General features: G+C 45.9%; 1 protein-coding gene and 1 pseudogene across 1 annotated transcript; one reads left to right on the forward strand and one right to left on the reverse strand.

Annotated features, from left to right (window-relative positions):
• Nucleotides 1-7,563: 7,563 nt before the first annotated feature.
• On the forward strand, nucleotides 7,564-9,637 carry LOC140223209 (uncharacterized). The gene is made up of 3 exons (XM_072294749.1): nucleotides 7,564-7,588; nucleotides 7,856-9,064; nucleotides 9,570-9,637. Exons 1-3 carry the CDS (start codon nucleotides 7,564-7,566, stop codon nucleotides 9,635-9,637), a joined length of 1,302 nt encoding a protein of 433 aa, XP_072150850.1.
• A 6,154-nt stretch (nucleotides 9,638-15,791) lies between these two features.
• On the reverse strand, nucleotides 15,792-17,596 carry LOC117860359 (UPF0481 protein At3g47200-like; annotated as a pseudogene).
• Nucleotides 17,597-18,122: the final 526 nt, after the last annotated feature.

Consider the following 18,122-nt stretch of genomic DNA (forward strand, 5'->3'; position numbering starts at 1 on the left):
CGCGCGTACGGCAACACGGTAGGAGCCATATGTGTTGTCACTTTATTGTATTTAATGGTCTGCGTACCAATCTGTGATGATCCAAGCAACTATGTAATCTTCATTACTAGATTCTTTACTAGCTATTAGGTGTAATAGCATGTTCTAGTTCTTGGAGGACTCATCACCAGGAGGATGGCGCACATGGAACATGGAGATGGAGATCACCATGGTGAACAGGTTCTATGGAGATGGAGATCACCATATGGAAACGGGCCATACTGTGTCACAGCTGTGTGAATGCTATTCTGTTTATGTTTTACTTTCTGCATGCTGTGATGTTAGAAGTAGAACGATCCCTCACAAAGTTTAAGTTAGTATGCCCTCCCAACTAAAACTTGCACCGTCCCATGTCTTGTACAATTAGTGGTGGGTCTATGAAATTAGGGTGCCACTAGTTTTCCTTGACTAGACGGGTTTGTGTCGGACACTTACACGCATAAGGGTTGGTTTGCTTAACAAGGTTATCTTAACGGTTAAGGACCTTGGGGCATAAAGGTTGGGCGCCGAGACATAGAGATGTCACCCAACAACAGGAGTCATATGTGATATGATTAGCAAAAGTTGCTTACCGATCTACCTCGTTTGCTAGCGGTGATGCTAAAGCTCACTAGTCGACTTGTTAGTTGTGGATCCTGAATCACTAAGTTTCAATAGAGGGATATTGATTTTAGTGGGAGTAGATTCTGTTAAAATAGTTTAATGTAATTTGCTCTATCATGGATACGTTTGTCTTAGTGTATTTTGCAGTACTTTTGTTGTAGATTAAATGGCACCTAGCAACACCACCACATCGTTTGCTTTGCGTTCGGTCCTTGAGAAGGAAAAGTTGAATGGAACAAACTACTCGGATTGGATCCGTAACCTGAGAATTGTTCTCAGGGCCGATAAAAAGGAAGATGTTCTAGACACCCCACTACCACCAGTACCTGCTGATGATGCATCTGCTGCCGTTAAGGCTGCTTACAAGAAGGCATTTGATGCTAATCTTGAGGTAAGCTGCCTTATGCTTGCTTGCATGGAACCCGAGCTGCAGATGCAGTTCGAAACAAATCATGAGGCACACGATATGATCGTGGCGCTCAAGGACATGTTCCAGACACAGGCTAGGACCGAAAGGTTCAATGTGTCCAAAGCCTTTCTGGAGTGCAAGTTAGCAGAAGGCACAGCAGTAGGACCACATGTAATCAAGATGGTTGGTTACACTCAGCGATTTGAGAAGCTGGGCTTCCCAATGGGCAAAGAGTTGGCCACTGACTTCATTCTTTCATCTCTTCCGCCTAGCTATGGGAACTTCATCTCGAACTACCATATGCATGGGACGGAGAAGGGTCTGAATGAACTATGTGGTATGCTCAAGATAGCAGAGGTAGACATTAAGAAAAGCGCTATTACTAGCCATGTGATGGCTGTACAGAACAAGCCTACCTTCAAGAAGAAGGGCAATTCTTGGAAGAAGAAGGGTAAGGCTGGAGTGTCCAAGCCAAACCCAGCGCCCAAGGCTAAAGCTAGACCTGCTCCAGACAAAGAGTGCTTTTACTGTCATGAACTTGGTCACTGGAAGAGAAACTGCAAGCAATACCTAGCTTCATTGAAGAATGGCGGAAGTAAGAGTACTTCTACCTCAGGTACGCTTGTTGTTAATGTTATAGACAACATATTTCTCGCTGATACAACTATTAATTCTTGGGTATTTGATACCGGATCGGTTGCTCATATTTGCAATTCGATGCAGGGAATGATAAGAAGTAGAAGCGTGGAAAGAGGAGAAGTTGATTTCCGCGTGGGCAATAATGCAAGAGTTGCTGCGTTGACCGTCAGGACGATGCAACTCCACCTCCCGTCAGGATTTATTATGTAGTTGAATAATTGTTATTTTGTTCCTAGTTTAAGTCGAAACATTTTGTCTCCTTCATGCTTGATGAAGGATGGTTATTCATTTGCGAGTGAAAACAATGGTTGTGTGATCTCTAAGTATAATATGTTTATGGCTTTTTCACCCATTGTGAATGGATTATTTGTTTTAAATCTTGATGGTTCACCTGTCTGTAATGTAAGTGCTAAAAGGCCTCGGCCTAATGATTTGAGTCCTACCTACTTGTGGCATTGTCGTTTGGGTCATATAAGTGAAAAGCGCATGAAGAAGCTCCATTCTGATGGACTTCTAACTTCGTTTGATTTTGAATCATACGAGACATGTGAGGCTTGCTTGCTAGGCAAGATGACCAAGACGCCTTTCACAGGATTTCCTGAGAGAGCAGTAGACTTGTTGGAACTCGTACATAGCGATGTATGCGGACCAATGAGCACGACGGCTAGAGGAGGATTCCAATACTTCATAACTTTCACTGATGATTTTAGTAGATACGGCTATGTCTACTTGATGAGGCACAAGTCTGAAACCTTTGAAAAGTTCAAGGAATTTCAGAATGAAGTTGAAAATCAGTGTGGCAAGAAAATTAAGGCCTTATGATCTGATCGTGGAGGCGAGTATTTGAGCCACGAGTTTAGCAATCATCTAAAGAGTTGCGGAATTGTTCCACAACTTACGCCGCCTGGAACACCTCAGAGAAACGGTGTGTCCGAGCGACGTAATCGAACTTTGTTAGACATGGTTCGATCAATGATGAGCCAGTCAGACCTACCGTTGTCATTTTGGGGATACGCTCTAGAAACAGCAGCTTTCACACTTAATAGGGTACCATCTAAATCCGTAGTTAAGACACCATATGAGATATGGATTGGAAAGGTTCCTAGTTTGTCTTTTCTAAAGATTTGGGGATGTGAAGTGTTTGTCAAGCGACTTCAGTCGGACAAAATCACACCCAAGTCGGATAAGTGCATTTTCGTGGGATATCCAAAGGAAACTTTGGGATATTATTTCTACAACCGATCAGAAGGCAAAGTGTTTGTCGCTCGGAAAGGGGTTTTCCTAGAGAAAGAGTTTCTCAAAGGAGAAAAGAGTGGAAAGACAGTGCATCTTGAAGAAGTTCAAGATGAGCTGATCGGGCAAGAATCAATGAGTGATGCTAACGTAGCAGAACAAGTTGAGATACCCATGGCAAGAGAAGCACCGCTACAACCACGAAGGTCGGCAAGGCTCCGCGAAATGCGGGAAATATTATTGTTGGACAATGATGAGCCTGCGACATATGCAGAAGCAATGATGGACCCAGACTCCAAAAAATGGCAGAGTGCCATGCAATCCGAAATAGAGTCCATGGGAGACAATCAAGTTTGGAACTTGGTTGACCCGCCTGATGGTGTTAAAGCCATAGAGTGCAAGTGGATTTATAAGAAGAAAAAGGACATGGATGGAAATGTTCACATCTATAAAGCACGACTTGTCGCAAAAGGTTTTCGACAAGTTCAAGGAGTTGACTACGACGAGACCTTCTCGCCCGTAGTGATGCTTAAGTCCATTCGGATTATTCTAGCTATAGCTGCATATTTCGATTATGAGATATGGCAGATGGATGTCAAGACAGCTTTCCTGAATGGAAACCTAACTGAGGACGTGTATATGATACAGCCCGAGGGTTTTGTTGATCCGAAAAATGCTGGAAAGGTATGCAAGCTTCAGAGATCCATTTATGGATTGAAGCAAGCATCTAGGAGTTGGAACATTCGTTTTGATGAAGTAGTCAAAGGGTTTGACTTCACCAAGAACGAAGAAGAGTCTTGTGTTTACAAGAAGGTTAGTGGGAGCTCTGTAGTATTTCTAATCTTATATGTGGATGACATATTACTGATTGGAAATAACATTCCTATGCTTGAGTCCGTAAAGACTTCACTGAAAAATAGTTTTTCGATGAAGGACTTAGGGGAAGCGGCGTATATTCTGGGCATTAAGATCTATAGAGATAGATCGAGAAGGCTTATAGGTTTAAGCCAAGGTACTTACATTGACAAAGTGTTGAAGCGGTTCAGCATGGAAGAGGCAAAGAAAGGGTTCTTGCCTATGTCACATGGCATACATCTCAGCAAGACTCAGTGTCCTTCGACTGCTGATGAGCGGGATCGCATGAGTAAAGTGCCATATGATTCGGCTATTGGATCTATCATGTATGCAATGATAAGTACTCGCCCAGATGTTTCATATGCGCTAAGTATGACAAGCAGACACCAATCTGATCCAGGTGAGAGTCACTGGACAGCGGTGAAAAACATTCTTAAGTACTTGAGAAGGACTAAAGATATGTTCCTCGTCTATGGAGGTGAGGAGGAGCTCGTTGTAACAGGTTACACCGATGCTAGTTTCCAAACCGACAGAGATGATTCAAAGTCACAATCAGGATTTGCGTTCACGCTAAATGGTGGTGCTGTTAGTGTACATCGCGGCTTCGGAAGCCGCGAAGGAAGGTGTTTGGATAAGGAATTTCCTCATTGAGCTTGGTGTGTTCCCGAATGCGTCCAGCCCATTGAATCTCTACTGTGATAACAATGGGGCAATTGCGCAAGCAAAGGAGCCAAGGAACCATTAGAAGAACAAACACGTAATGCGGCGATTTCATCTCATTCGAGACTTCGTTAACCGGGGTGAGATCAAGATATGCAAAATACACACGGATCTGAACATTTCTGATCCGTTGACAAAACCACTCCCGCAGGCTAAGCATGATGCACATGTAAGAGCTATGGGTATTAGGTACCTTCTAGATTGACTCTAGTGCAAGTGGGAGACTGTTGGAGGTATGCCCTAGAGGCAATCATAGAGATGATGATATTCCATTTGTATCCATGATTTGTATGTTGTGTTCATTGAATATCCATTGAAGGCTACTTGAATTGATTTGCAATTATGTGAATTGTATGTGAAACTCTTTACTTGTATGGTTATTCTAAAGTTGTCCCTAGTCGGAGTTCATGTGAGGACACACATGAATATTAGACTAGCACATGTATTAGTTGATGACTATGTTTCACAAGTCATGGACATGGAGATATTGAACTAATAATGTGGACACATGTGGAGACATGTGCTAGGACTGACCCAACACGAGAAGTAGTTCTCTCTTTAAACAACATATACGCTTTGTCCTTAGACCTGAGATTGTCGCATGTATTCTAGATGTGGATCGACCTACTTAGGGGCTATTAAATGCTACGCCGTAACAGGGTAGTTATAAAGGTAGCTTTCGGGTTTGTCAAGAAGCATGCTATGAGACATGGTTAATCAAGATGGGATTTGCCCCTCTCTGATTGAGAGTGATATCTCTGGGCCCCTTGAGTGATCGGATCCGAAAATGCATGGCCATGCTACGTACGGTTAAGAGTTAACCTACAAAGGGATTCCGAATCATAGGATCGAGAAAGAGCGGTCGGCTTGAAGCTAGACCAAATATCATGAGGCAAAGGGAATAGCATGTATATTATGTTGTGATGGTTCGTCTGATATGATCTTCGTGTGCGTATAGGAGTTGGCATGTCTTGCTAGAGGCCACTACCGACTATTGGGCCGAGTAGGAGTACTCGGGCCATGTCTATACGTATCCGAACCCATAGGGTCACACACTTAAGGGGCTGGAAGCCCAATTCGGATCAAATCCGAGTTGGATTAGGTTTAGAAGTACTAATGGGCCTCGGATCCAGAGGCCCGTCAGGAACCTCTATAAATAGAGGGGTGGGGGCGCCCTAGGGTTTACACCTTTTTGGCGAAACACACCTGCCGCGCCTCCCACGCCCTCGCCTGTTGCAACTCGCAGATCTAGCAGTCCGGCTTGCGACGCTTCCTCCATGCATGTGTGGATACCTTGGAGGTGTTGCGCCTGCAGCACTTGACGAGCCGACGACGAGCCGCGGTACCGGAGGCGATCTTGCTGCACGTGGACGAGCTGCTGGACGTGATCGACTACGTACGACTACGTGATCGTCTTCACTGCATCGACGCATATCTACATCTTTCGCACCAGTAGTGCGTCGAGTGGTAATCCCGTGATCCTTATACGGCAGTTCTTCCTGGTTATACGCGGTAGAAATTTTGATTTGCGCTAGCGTAGCCTACCTCGTATCCCAACAGGCCCGACCCGCCCGTGCCCCCCTGCCACCTGCGTCCTAGGACCCTGGTGCCCCGCCCCTGACGCTCCCGCCGCCGCCGGACGTCCCATCGCCTTTCTAGGCCGGCGTTCCTCACCCTCCCGGTAATGAATATTTATTTTTGAAGTTACAAAATCAGAAGTAGGAAGTAGGTTAAAATTAGAAATTAGAAATTAGAAATTGTAGGGCTTTAGTTGTAGAAATTAGAAAATGATGTTTGGCTTGGGAATCTAAGGTATAAGAATGTTTGTGGAAGTCGGCCATCGTGCCGTTCCTTCTTCTGTACATGTGGTTGTCGGCCATCGTGCCATTTCATTTGATGCAGGTTATGGAAACCTCCACGTGCAGGGGAGGTGCTGCCGAAAATTTTAGTTGACAGTTGTATGTTCTTTTTTTGCAGGAGAGGCTACGTTACCGTCCTCGAGTCGTCACTTTGTACGATAGCAAGGTGAGTCATCCTACACCTCTATTTCCGTATGATGTTCGTATATCATGTAACCTAGTTAGGCGTCTCCCATTCGAAAGAGATACGGTTGGAAATATGTAGATGTTTGCATATTTATAACCGTATCTATTTCGAATTGTCCATGTCACTTTGGACAGCACGAGGATGTGTAGGTGGGTTTAGTTTCTATAGTCTACTCCGATCCGAGTTAGAGTTTCGGCAGCACCTCCCAATTGTTCTCCGGATACACAATCTCCATTCCAGGACGTGTATTTGGAGAACAGCGGGGAGGTGCTGCCGAAATTCTCTCTCGGGTCGGAGTAGACCATGGAAACTAATCCCACCTACACATCCTCGTGTGGGATTAGGACCTATCTTCACCTAATAGATAGTATAGGAACGTGTAGATGCAACGTGAGTTTTTATATTACTCGCTGATATGCTAGAGGATGGAGGATCGTCAGTGGATGTACACGGGCTGATCTAGTCAGAATTCGTTGACCGATGAATGGATAAACAAGACCGATGCTTTCTTGGAACGGGCATTTGCAAGGATCAAAGGAGGAAGAGATACTTAGTGTCCGTGTAGCAAATGTGGAAACATGCGTCAGCAAACCAAGTTAGAAATGGGTAAACATCTTATTAGGCACGGATTTACGTCAGACTATACCATATGGATCTACCATGGTGAAGTCGATCGTGGGAGGGACAAGGTCATCAGACAACGTATCGAGCAATATGATGATGACGCCGGGGTGGGAGACATGTTAGATGACTATCATGAAGCTCGTTGGGACGAGGAGCCTGAGGCTACCGCAAAGGCGTATTACGACATGTTGTGTGCGGCACAGCAACCCCTTCACGGGCATACCAAGGTCTCTCAACTGGATGCCATTGCACGTCTAATGGCTGTGAAGTTCCAGTTTAGCTTGAGTCGAAACGCCTTCGATATTATGTTGACAGTTTTTGGGAGCCTGCTCCCGGAGGGTCACATCTTGCCAAAGTCTATGTATGAGGCACAAAAACTTCTTCATGCACTTAAGATGTCGTACGAGCAGATACATGCTTGTCCGAAGGGATGCATCTTATTTAGAAAGGAATATGCGGAAGCAAAGTACTGTGTAAAGTGCGAATCGTCTAGGTTCCTGGAGGTAGACTCTGGTGACGGTCAGAAGAAGCAGCTTGCAATTACTATGAAGATCCTTCGGTACCTTCCCTTCATACCGAGGATCCAACGGCTTTACATGTGTGAAGAATCCACGAAACAAATGACATGGCACAAAACCGGACGTCGATACAATGCTGAGAAGCTGGTACACCCATCCGATGGCGAAGCTTGGACAAAGTCTGATGCGATTTATCATGAGAAAGCTCGAGAGGCTCATAATGTACGTGTTGCGCTCGCAACAGATGGGTTCAATCCTTACGGAATGGCTGCCGCCCCGTACACCTGTTGGCCTATGTTCGTTATCCCCCTCAATCTCCCCCCTGGTGTTCTCTTTCAGCGACAGAACATATTTTTGTCGTTGATAATTCCAGAACATCCAAGGAATAATATGAGTGTGTACATGGAGCCTCTGATTGATGATTTGGTCTGTGCATGGGATGAAGGGGTATGGACATATGACCGTGCTACAAGGACAAACTTCAATATGCATGTTTGGTACCACTACTCCCTGCATGACTTGCCAGCATATGGTATTTTCTGTGGCTGGTGTGTTCACGGGAAGTTCCCATGCCCAGTATGCAAGGCTTCTTTGAAATTCATTTGGTTCACGAAGGGTGGCAAATATTCTTCATTCGACAAACATCGACAATTCCTTCCTCCTGACCATCCTTTCAGACGAGATATTAGAAATTTTACGAAAGATGTCGTAGTTAACGACCCTCCACCGCAGATGCTGACCTTAGCCGCGGTTCGTGCTCAGTTAGACGCTCTTGAGGTCAACAATCATGATGGTTGTTTTGTGGGATATGGCGAGCAACATGCTTGGACTCAGAGATCGTGCTTGTGGAACCTCCCCTATTTTGATGATCTTCTTCTCCCACATAACATTGATGTTATGCACACTAAAAAGAACATTGCCGAGAAAATTTTTTGTACAATTATGGACATTCCTGACAAGACAAAGGATAACGTTAAGGCTAGAGTGGATCAAGCAATGTTATGCAACAGACCAAAGCTCGACATGGCGCCTCCCAGAGCTGGCAAGTCGTGGAGAAAGCCTAAGGCTGATTTCATCCTGACGAGGGCCCAAAGGAGGGAGGTATTAGAATGGTTCCAAACGTTAATGTTCCCTGATGGGTATGCAGCGAATCTAAAGAGGGGAGTGAACTTAGCTACTATGCGAATCCACGGGCTCAAAAGTCATGATTATCACATATGGATTGAGCGCCTACTTTCGGTGATGGTTCGAGGCTATGTCCCTGAGCATGTGTGGCAGGTGCTAGTGGAGTTGAGTAATTTCTTCCGCCAGCTTTGTGCTAAGGAGTTATCTTGGACCGTGGTTGCCGAAATAGAAAGAATGGCGCCTGTGTTGCTCTGTAAGTTGGAGAAGATCTTTCCTCCTAGCTTCTTCAATCTGATGCAGCATATGATTTTACACCTCCCGTATGAAGCACGAATGAGGGGGCCTGTGCAGGGCCGTTGGTGCTATTCAATTGAGAGATGTCAAAAGGTTCTTCGAACTAAATGTAAAAACAAATGCAAAATTGAAGCCTCCATTGCAGAGGCATACATTCTGGAGGAGGTGTCAAACTTCACAATAAAATACTATGTTGACAACCTTCCTAGTGTGCATAATCCACCGCCTCGTTACAATGACAGCGAAGTTGAATCGAGCCTTAGCCTTTTTCAAGGAGAACTTGGAAGTGCAAGTGGTGCAACACAGAAAAAATTGAAACATAAAGAGTGGCGCACTATCATGCTGTATGTATTGACCAACCTATCCGAGGTGGAGCCGTACATACTGTAAGTTCTGAACAAACTAGTTTTTTTCTCAATTTGTCAGTATTCTTCGTCCAACTCTCATGTTTCTCGTTGGTACAGGGAATTCCATCGTAACTTCTGGCATAATTCAAGGGAACCTACCCCACACGAAGCCGAGACTCTTCTAAAGAGGGTGCGGGAAATGGAATGCCCAATTTCATTTCTTGGTTAAAACATAAGGTACAGTCCAATTTAGCTCGTACTTAGCTTGATTAGAAGTTGACCGTACATGCGAATAATATAACGAACCACCCTACTTCAACTTGCAGGCCCAAACCGATTCGTCTATGAATGCCGAGTTGAGACGGGTTGCCGATGGCTGTGCCTACAGGGTCAAATCTTTTACCGGTTATGATGTAAATGGATATCACTTTCACACAACAAGCCATGAGCATAGTCGGCCCAATCGAAGAACGACAAATACCGGAGTTTTTACGCCAGGCTTTGATGGTGTAGAGTACTACGGAAGAATTGAAGAGATATACGAACTAACTTTTCATGGTTGCAAAGTTCTTAATCCAGTCATATTCAAATGCCATTGGTTTGATCCATCAGTCGTGAGACGGGCACCTAATCTTGGGTTAGTCGAAATTCGCCAATCATCCGTCTTAGAAGGAGACGATGTATACATTGTGGCTCAACAGGCCACGCAAGTTTATTATTTGTCGTACCCGTGCCAATCCGACGACCGTCTTAAAGGTTGGGATGTTGTGTACAAGGTATCGCCGCACGGTAAATTACCTGTACCAAACAATGAAGATTACAACATTAACCCCAACACATATGACGGAGATTTTTTTCAAGAAGATGGGCTCGAAGGGAATTTTGAGATTGATTTAACCAATGCTTTCGGAATGGAAGTGGACAATGAAATGGTTGCTGACGATGACGCTGGAGAGGAGGTTCATAATATGAAGGAGTTAGAATTACTTCAGCGGTTACAGTTAGGACAGGAGATTGATGATGACACTCCTCCGGAGCACGGGAATGATTTTATTGACACGCGTGACAGCGATGATGAGACTTATGATCCAGCTAATCCCGATCATGACGATTATTTCTAAGACATGTATGGGCCGTACTAATTTATTTATTATTTGTCATACCATGTTATTTATTAAGTATGTTTACTTTATTTTGCACATCTTACTAATTATGTTTTGTTTATCTGTGCTAATTGGTTTACTCTTGGCAAATGCAGGTGACTAACAATGGTGGGCGGTACGAGGAATATTGCAGCGCTTTACGAAAAATTAAAAGCTGCAGCTTCAGGGTCAGGTACAAGGTCAGACGCATCGAGAGGTCGAGGGAGGCGTCGAGGGAGGGGTGGAGGCAGGGGTGATGCACAGGTCGAGGAAACGGAGGGGGCACAGGTCCTTGCTAGAGGCAGGGGTCGAGGAAAGGGTAAAGGGGTGAGGCCCCCCTCGCCTGCGCCTTCGTCGTCGGAGGAGGAGGAGGTACCTTCCGCGCACGCCTCTAGTGACGAGGCGGAGGTACAGCAGGAGCAGGACCAGGACCAAGAGCAGGAGCAAGAGCAGGAGCAGGAGAGGGAGGTGGGGGAGGAGGCAGGGGATTCGCAGTCCAAGATCTGGTTGCGAGGTCCCTCGTCCCTCCTGAGGCGACCGATCCCTCTTCATTTACGCCCACTGATTCAACCCACTGGGGCAAAGTAAGTTCCTTTACATATTCTCAGTACTTTTGATATGTTGAAATTTACAATAGAAACTAATAATCTATATTAATCACTTGTGCAGGAGTTGGACTAAGCTCAGTGGGGGTGCCCACAACCGCAAGGTCAACGGCATCATTGGTCTTTTGTGTAGGCTACACTTCCCCGTTCTAGTGGTCTTCACCGGACAGGAGGAGCCAGCCTACACGTGGGACCACTACGTCGCCGTCACTGACGTCGGTGATCGTGACCACAGGCAATTTGCGAACAAGGTGGAGTGGGTGAAGGCCGAGCTGTGGGTAAGTATTCGAAGCACTAAATTGCTTAATACACCAGCTTCGCTAGACATTCTTGAAAAAATAATTGTTTGCAATGTGTCTATACGCAGGACTTTTATAGATGCCAGGAGGGATTCGAGGCTAGGGCGGCCTCCATCATTGAACAAGCCGCCAAGAAGCTCATTAAGGACATGCACTACGAGGCGCGGGTTCAGGCCATCATCGAGTTCTATGCTGAATACAGAAGGATGAGGGTCAAAAAAGAAGAGGCCAGGACAATGAACCTGACCAAGGAAGAATTCATGATGATACGTACAGAAAGTTAATATTTACTATTTCTGAGATTAATTACGCTTCACTTCTTTTGTTATATGTCACACACTTGATGATGTAGGTGCCTCCGTGGTGGTGCTGATCCTTTACCCGGTGCTGGGAACAAATGGTGGACGTGTGGTTGCAGCCCGGGTGGTTGGAGAACCACGTTGCTTGCCGGGAGCGGCGTCTGCAGATGCCATATGCACCACACCATCAAGGCAGCCTGAGCCTTGATGAATACAAGAAAAAATGGGTACGTGAATTCATTTCTTTATTCTCACACATAATACTGCATATTTTGTAATCCTTTTGTATTTTTGCCGCAGACGTCATCACATGAAGGCCAGGAGTGCTCCCGATTCAAGGCATGGGTTATGTCCAAAAAGGGTAAGGCCACGGCAGACATTGACTTCAACCCGGAGGACCCGCCCGAGGCATACAGCAATCCCAGCATCCACAGCCGCGTCACCGAGTACACAGCAATGGCGAAAGAGGTTCATGGGCCAGAGTTCGATCCGAGCTCTCAGGATATTGATGCTGAAATTGTGATGAGGGTGGGAGGAGGGAAGAAGCATGGCAGGTATTGGATTGGAGATAGCATGATCGACACTTCCAGTACTCCCACCCTCTCCCAGATCCGAGCAAGGAGCACGGACTCGAGCCCCGCGATACAGGCATGGCCTACCGCTGCACAGTTACAGATGCAGGCTCTGCAGGTTATTCCTGTTTCTTTAATTTTTCATTCATTTTGTACATATCTTTTGCTTCGCAATAAGATATTGGGATGAGATATTGTAGGCCCAGGTGGAGGTAGGACGGAAGCGCCGGGAGGAACTAGAGGCGAGGATCAAGGCGGATCGGCAGCTAGAAAGGTAGAGGACGGAGCAGATGTTCCAATACATGCAGAGTGTCTTTCACAGTTTAGGTCAGACTCCACCACCTATGCCACCGAACCTATTCCCGCCACCTCCACCACCTCCTGCTACTACTCCTGTGAGTCACTCTCAACCTTACAATCAATCTAGAGTTAAACTAGAAACTACAGACACTACAGACTTACACTAGAAAAGTGACTAATGCAATCTCTATAACTTTGTGCAAAATCAATCGGCGGCGTCCAATGCAGAATCTTCTTGGGAGCAGTGGCCACCTACACATCCTCCTCAGCCTCCTCATCCTCCTCAGTGACTTGTGAACTAGAGGTGTTTGTGATGCAAAACTTGTGAATTACTTGTTTCGACGAGAACTTGTGAATGTTATTTGTGTGCTTGTGATGCTTGTGGTGCAATTTATATGCCTGTGGTGTAATTTATATGCCTGTGCTTCTGTGGTTGTTTTTTGAGAGGGGTCTTTTATATGTAACATTTCTGTTTTTTCAGTAGGTGTTAATACTCGGCAAAGAGGCCATTTTCTGTTAGTTCAACGGCTTTGCCGAGTACATTGCCAAAATACTCGCCAAAGGCGTCATAAAATTTTTGCGGGAGTGGCCTCTTTGCCGAGTGCCAAGAGGAAGGCACTCGGCAAACTATGTATGTTCGCCGAGTGCCACTGGAAAACACTCGGCAAACGGCTCAAAAAAATCTAACGGATGGGGCCTCTTTGCGGAGTGCCACGGGGAAGGCACTCGGCAAACCGTGTACCTTCACTGAATGCCATTTAGAAATACACTCGGCAAAGATTTTCTTTTTGCCGAGTGTCATTTAAAATACACTCGGCAAAACTTAAGTATTCGCCGAGTGTCGGCCGTCTGGCACTCGGCAAAGGAGCCGTTACCGTCACAGACCGTTATCGCCTTTGTGCCGAGTGTTATATTTTGCCGAGTGTTTTCTGGCACTCGGCAAAGGCTTTGCCGAGTGCCCGACGATCGACACTCGGCAAACACAGGGACAGTTTGCCGAGTAGGGTTCGCCGAGTGTTACACTCGGCAAACCCTTTGCCGAGTGTATTTGGACCTTCACCGAGTGCCTAGGGCACTTGGCAAAGTTACTGTTTCCGGTAGTGGTGTTGGTGTTCGTTGAGGATGAGAGAATGGCGGACAAGAGCACTAACAATAGATTTTAGCGGTGAATGGCTATAGGATTATATGGTAGCCAGTGTTTTGTACAAATATATGCAAATAAGGTTTTAAAAACACTAGTACAGATATTAAAATTTGGACCAAATGACCTTCTAACTCTTCAGCTATATACTAAACTCAAAATATTAAAAACTTATTTGCATACATTGTACTAGTGTTTTTTCTTCTAGCCACCATGCTTACAGGTTCATACTTTGACTAATACAGATGAGCAAATGTTGAAATACAAGGACACTGAGTAGCTGCAATGCAACATCGTGCAGAATTGTTCAGTTAAGAAAACAACTAATTTATGTGAAGCTTTGCTTACCCTAATTGCTTTCCAAATTTTAGATCGTTTTGGCTTTTCTAGGTGCATAGATATTATTATGGATCTAGATATAGTGTACGTCTAGATGCATAATAATATTTATGAACCTAGAAAAGTCAAATAACCTACAATTTGCAACGGAGGGAGTAGTAGCCAACTTTGGAAACAAAAGAGCATATAGTAGAGCCTTGTGGTCAGTCGAATCACGTATAGAGATGAAAAAGGCTTTCGAAAAGAGTCCCACTGATCATTGGTTAATAAAGTCTTGTTATTGGAGTGTTTCTAAATTGTTGTTCTTGAGGGCAGTCCTAATGGATGGTTTCCGGAGGCAGTTTCCAAGAGAGAAAGAAGTAATTAATGTCCAATAGAAACTATTTCTCCTAACCTATGATTTCTACAGCAGTGTCCATACAAAGGGTAAATTAAATGCAACACAAAAAGGAAGTAGATCATCTGTGGCTATCAGCCATGGCGCGAGAGAGGAATTGGGGCAGCGGCGGCGTACGGGATTCGGCGAGAAACTATTGGAGTCTCTCCAACGGTGTTTTGGTGGTTTTGTGGTGTCTCGAAGCTTACGTAGACTTGGTTCCTTAAGGAGGAAATGGTTTCTCTGTTTTGTGCTCTCACTCCTCATTAATTGCTTTGCCACATAAGCAAAAAGCTGAGCTGTCAAGATAATTAATAGACATAGAAACCACCATAAATACTCCATTGGGACTGCCCTGAAGCTTTCGTATACAGTTTCTCTTTTCAATATGGTTGTCCAGAGCGCACCATATATACATATATACTCCGTACTCCTATACTGATCAATGATCGATGTGAAATAAACATCCGTACCCCTATTAAATAAGGCGATAGATCTGTTTATTTTCATTAAAAGCATTTAATTAGGGGCACGGCGTGAAAAATCGTGCAGTAACTACACTCTCGATGTCATCAATTTACAAACATTGTGATCAAACCAAGGGAGTAGCTTTTAGTGACGACCTGCAAAGCTTCTTTGATTCTTGTTAATGCATTTTGAGGACATGATCTTTTACTCCAATGATGTGGTCCTCTCTTGCTTTCCAATCTCGACCAGCTGATTGGCAGACAGAAAAGTTTACAGTTGGGTCCGATGAAAAGACCAAAGGTAGCAAGATTCAATCTTATCCACTTCATTCCTTGTGTCATGCACATGGTCAAGATTTCACCTCTCTTGAATTCTCGATAAAAATCGGAGACTACTCGAATGCTGGTTTGCATCTTTATGAAGGAAAACTGTTTCTGTAAAAATAGCTTGATACAGCAATTTGTGAAACTTGATGCAAATACCACAATATATATCTAGTGGTGGTTGAATCATAATATCTACTAAAACATATTGCAAATCATGTGTCCTCTTACAAAACTAGCTGTTTGATCTTGACTTTACACACGTAAGGTCCGGTTTACATTATTACATATATTTTCTTTAATTTCTTTCTGTGTGGAATGAGCGAAGCAAAATTACCACTCTTGAATGCTAATATGCTTAATTCTGCATTTGGGGTGTGCTTTTTGTTTGCAGGAAATCATGGAATCTGCTCTGAGTATGTTCGAAGGGCGGGAACGGACAAAATACAAACGAACATACCATACCACGGTCATATAATGTCCTAATGAAATATTATCCCCAATTTTACGGCCTACTAATTACAACTATCAAAGTTCGTTCTCTAAGCAGCATACAAACTTTTTTAAGCAGTTGAAATCGATACAAGAACACCAGAATATATACAAACATCCCTGAATAAGGCTTCCTATTTGTCAGACAAAACAGCATACACTGCTTGCACGACGGTACAAGCTTAGCCCAACGGCAGCTGCCAGGAGCCCGATGAAGAGCCACGGGTTGTCGAAGTACTTGCGCCCCAGCCACGCCATCCACTGGCGCGCACGGCTCTGGAACCGCTCCTCCAGCGCCTGGCACGTCCCTCTCAGGTAGTTGCCGCGGGGGTCGTCCAGGCTGAACAGGATCCCCTTGCAGAGGTCGGCGAAGCGGCTGGCGACCTCGCCGTTGTTGCCGAGGGCGTGCGCGATGATCCCCTTGCTCGACAGGAGGTCGACGTCCGCCGCCGTGCACGCCAGCTGCGACATGAAGACGCAGTACGCCGTGACGTGGCTCCCGGCGGCCGCCGGCCCCGGGTTGCGCTGCTCCAGCGCCATCAGGTTGTGCAGCAGCCGCCACGTCTCGGCGTCGATGATCAGCGGCGGGATCTCCAGCGTGCCGCCGCCACTGTCCAGGTGCACGTCGAGGACGCTCCGGACCGTGCCGACAGCGCCGTCGAGCGGCCGCGGCTTTAAGGTCACGCCGACGAAGTAGTACTCCGTCGCCGTGCGCCACCGTCCCAGCTTCTTGCCGCCGGTGGTATCCCCGGCCGTGTCTGACGATGGGGGATTAGTGGGCTGCAAGTGCATGTGCAGTAGATGCAGCAGATTGCCTGGTCTCGGCGACGGGAGCGACGCCACCGAGTACGTCTGCAGGATTGCTTGGACGAACCACAAGATCCAGTCCGCGGCGTGAGCGCTTGGGTCAGAAACATTTATCTGGAGGATCTTGTCGAGGATGAATAATGGTATCTGGTTCTCTGCAAGGTAGAATACATCGCGCACCACCGCGAGAGTCTCCAGCCTGTCGCCGCTGGGTGCCGCCGGCGCCAACAGAGTGCCGCCCTCAACATGGCCATTGGCCATGTCAGCACCGGCATGGCTCCTGCGTCCTCCGCCGCCGATCCTGCCGAACTGGGCCAGCAAGTAGCAGCCGTCGAGTAGCAGCATGCGCACGAACACCCTGCTTGTGATTTCGGGGAACGAGTGAGCGTAGCATCTCCTCGCGTCACCCTCGAGGCGCTCAAGCTCGTCGACGTACTCCTCCAGCACCGTGCCGCCGCTCGCCGCCGACAGTATTGCTTCGAGGCTTCTGATTTTCTCGGCATCCCTTACGAGGTCCGGGTTTCTGAGCAGGTGGTACGGGCCGATGGAGATGTGGTGCGGGTCGTACATCGCCGCGTCGACGTTGCGCGTTAAGCGTCCGACCTCGGCGATGGTGATGGGGCACGACGGCGAGCCACCGCCGAGTTGCTCCTCCGAGGAGTGGTTGATGGCCAGCTGCTCCCTCAACTCTTCTGCCAGGGGAAGGATGTTCACGACATGGATATCGTCAGCTTGCCCTGCAATTAAATTTGAGTATATATGTTTAGACAACGGCAACATTTCTCACTTTTGATCCTTAACCTATTTGGGAAACAACAAAAAAGATATGTTTTCTTTGGAACCTTGTTGATCGTCTTCCATTTGTCCACAAGCGGTCGTTTGGCTCTGTTCTTCAGACTCACTCTGCTGCCGAGTTAGCTTCCACTCCTGCAGCTAGCCAGCCGAGCACTATACTGCGAGGCTGCACCTAACATTCTGCTCACGTTTGAACATTTATACAGGCAAGGACGATTCGGATGACTCAAAAGCTTACTATTATCGACAACCTTTGGCATAAAGTGCTTGAAATTAGAAGTCAGTCAAGCACTGAGATGTATTCAAGTTCAAAGCATATGTTTCTCACCTCTTTAGCTTTTTGTGGCGGCTGCTGAAATAAAGGAGGAAAAGCTAAAATTTCTTGGTTGTTCTCAAGTTTGGAATGTTACATGTCCTAAACCTCCTCAAGTGCTGGAAGGAATCTGAACCAAAGTAGCATCAACGACGAGCCCACGATATGTATAGTGTCAATTGAAACGGTATCTCCAATAAACTATACTAGAATCCGTTCTTTAATTTAAAGGAAAAGACTGAATGGATGTTGGTATAAAAGTGTGAGCATATACTATATAAACATGCGCTGTCTGTTGGTCTCAATGTACAAGAGCATATACCAGATGGAGGCGTGCCGCTGTTGTGCCAATGCATGTTCCATCCATATGTGCTAATCAAAAGATTAAAGATTGTTATG

The sequence above is a fragment of the Setaria viridis genome, chromosome 6 (genome assembly GCF_005286985.2).
Source record: "Setaria viridis chromosome 6, Setaria_viridis_v4.0, whole genome shotgun sequence".
NCBI lineage: Eukaryota > Viridiplantae > Streptophyta > Magnoliopsida > Poales > Poaceae > Setaria > Setaria viridis.

Coding starts and splice junctions, on each gene's coding strand:
- LOC140223209 (XM_072294749.1), top strand. CDS start 7,564: ATGTCGTACGAGCAGATACATGCTT. Junction 7,589..7,855: donor GTACGAGCAGATACATGCTT/GTCCGAAGGGAT, acceptor CCGATGGCGAAG/CTTGGACAAAGTCTGATGCG. Junction 9,065..9,569: donor AATGGCGCCTGTGTTGCTCT/GTAAGTTGGAGA, acceptor TCGTTGGTACAG/GGAATTCCATCGTAACTTCT.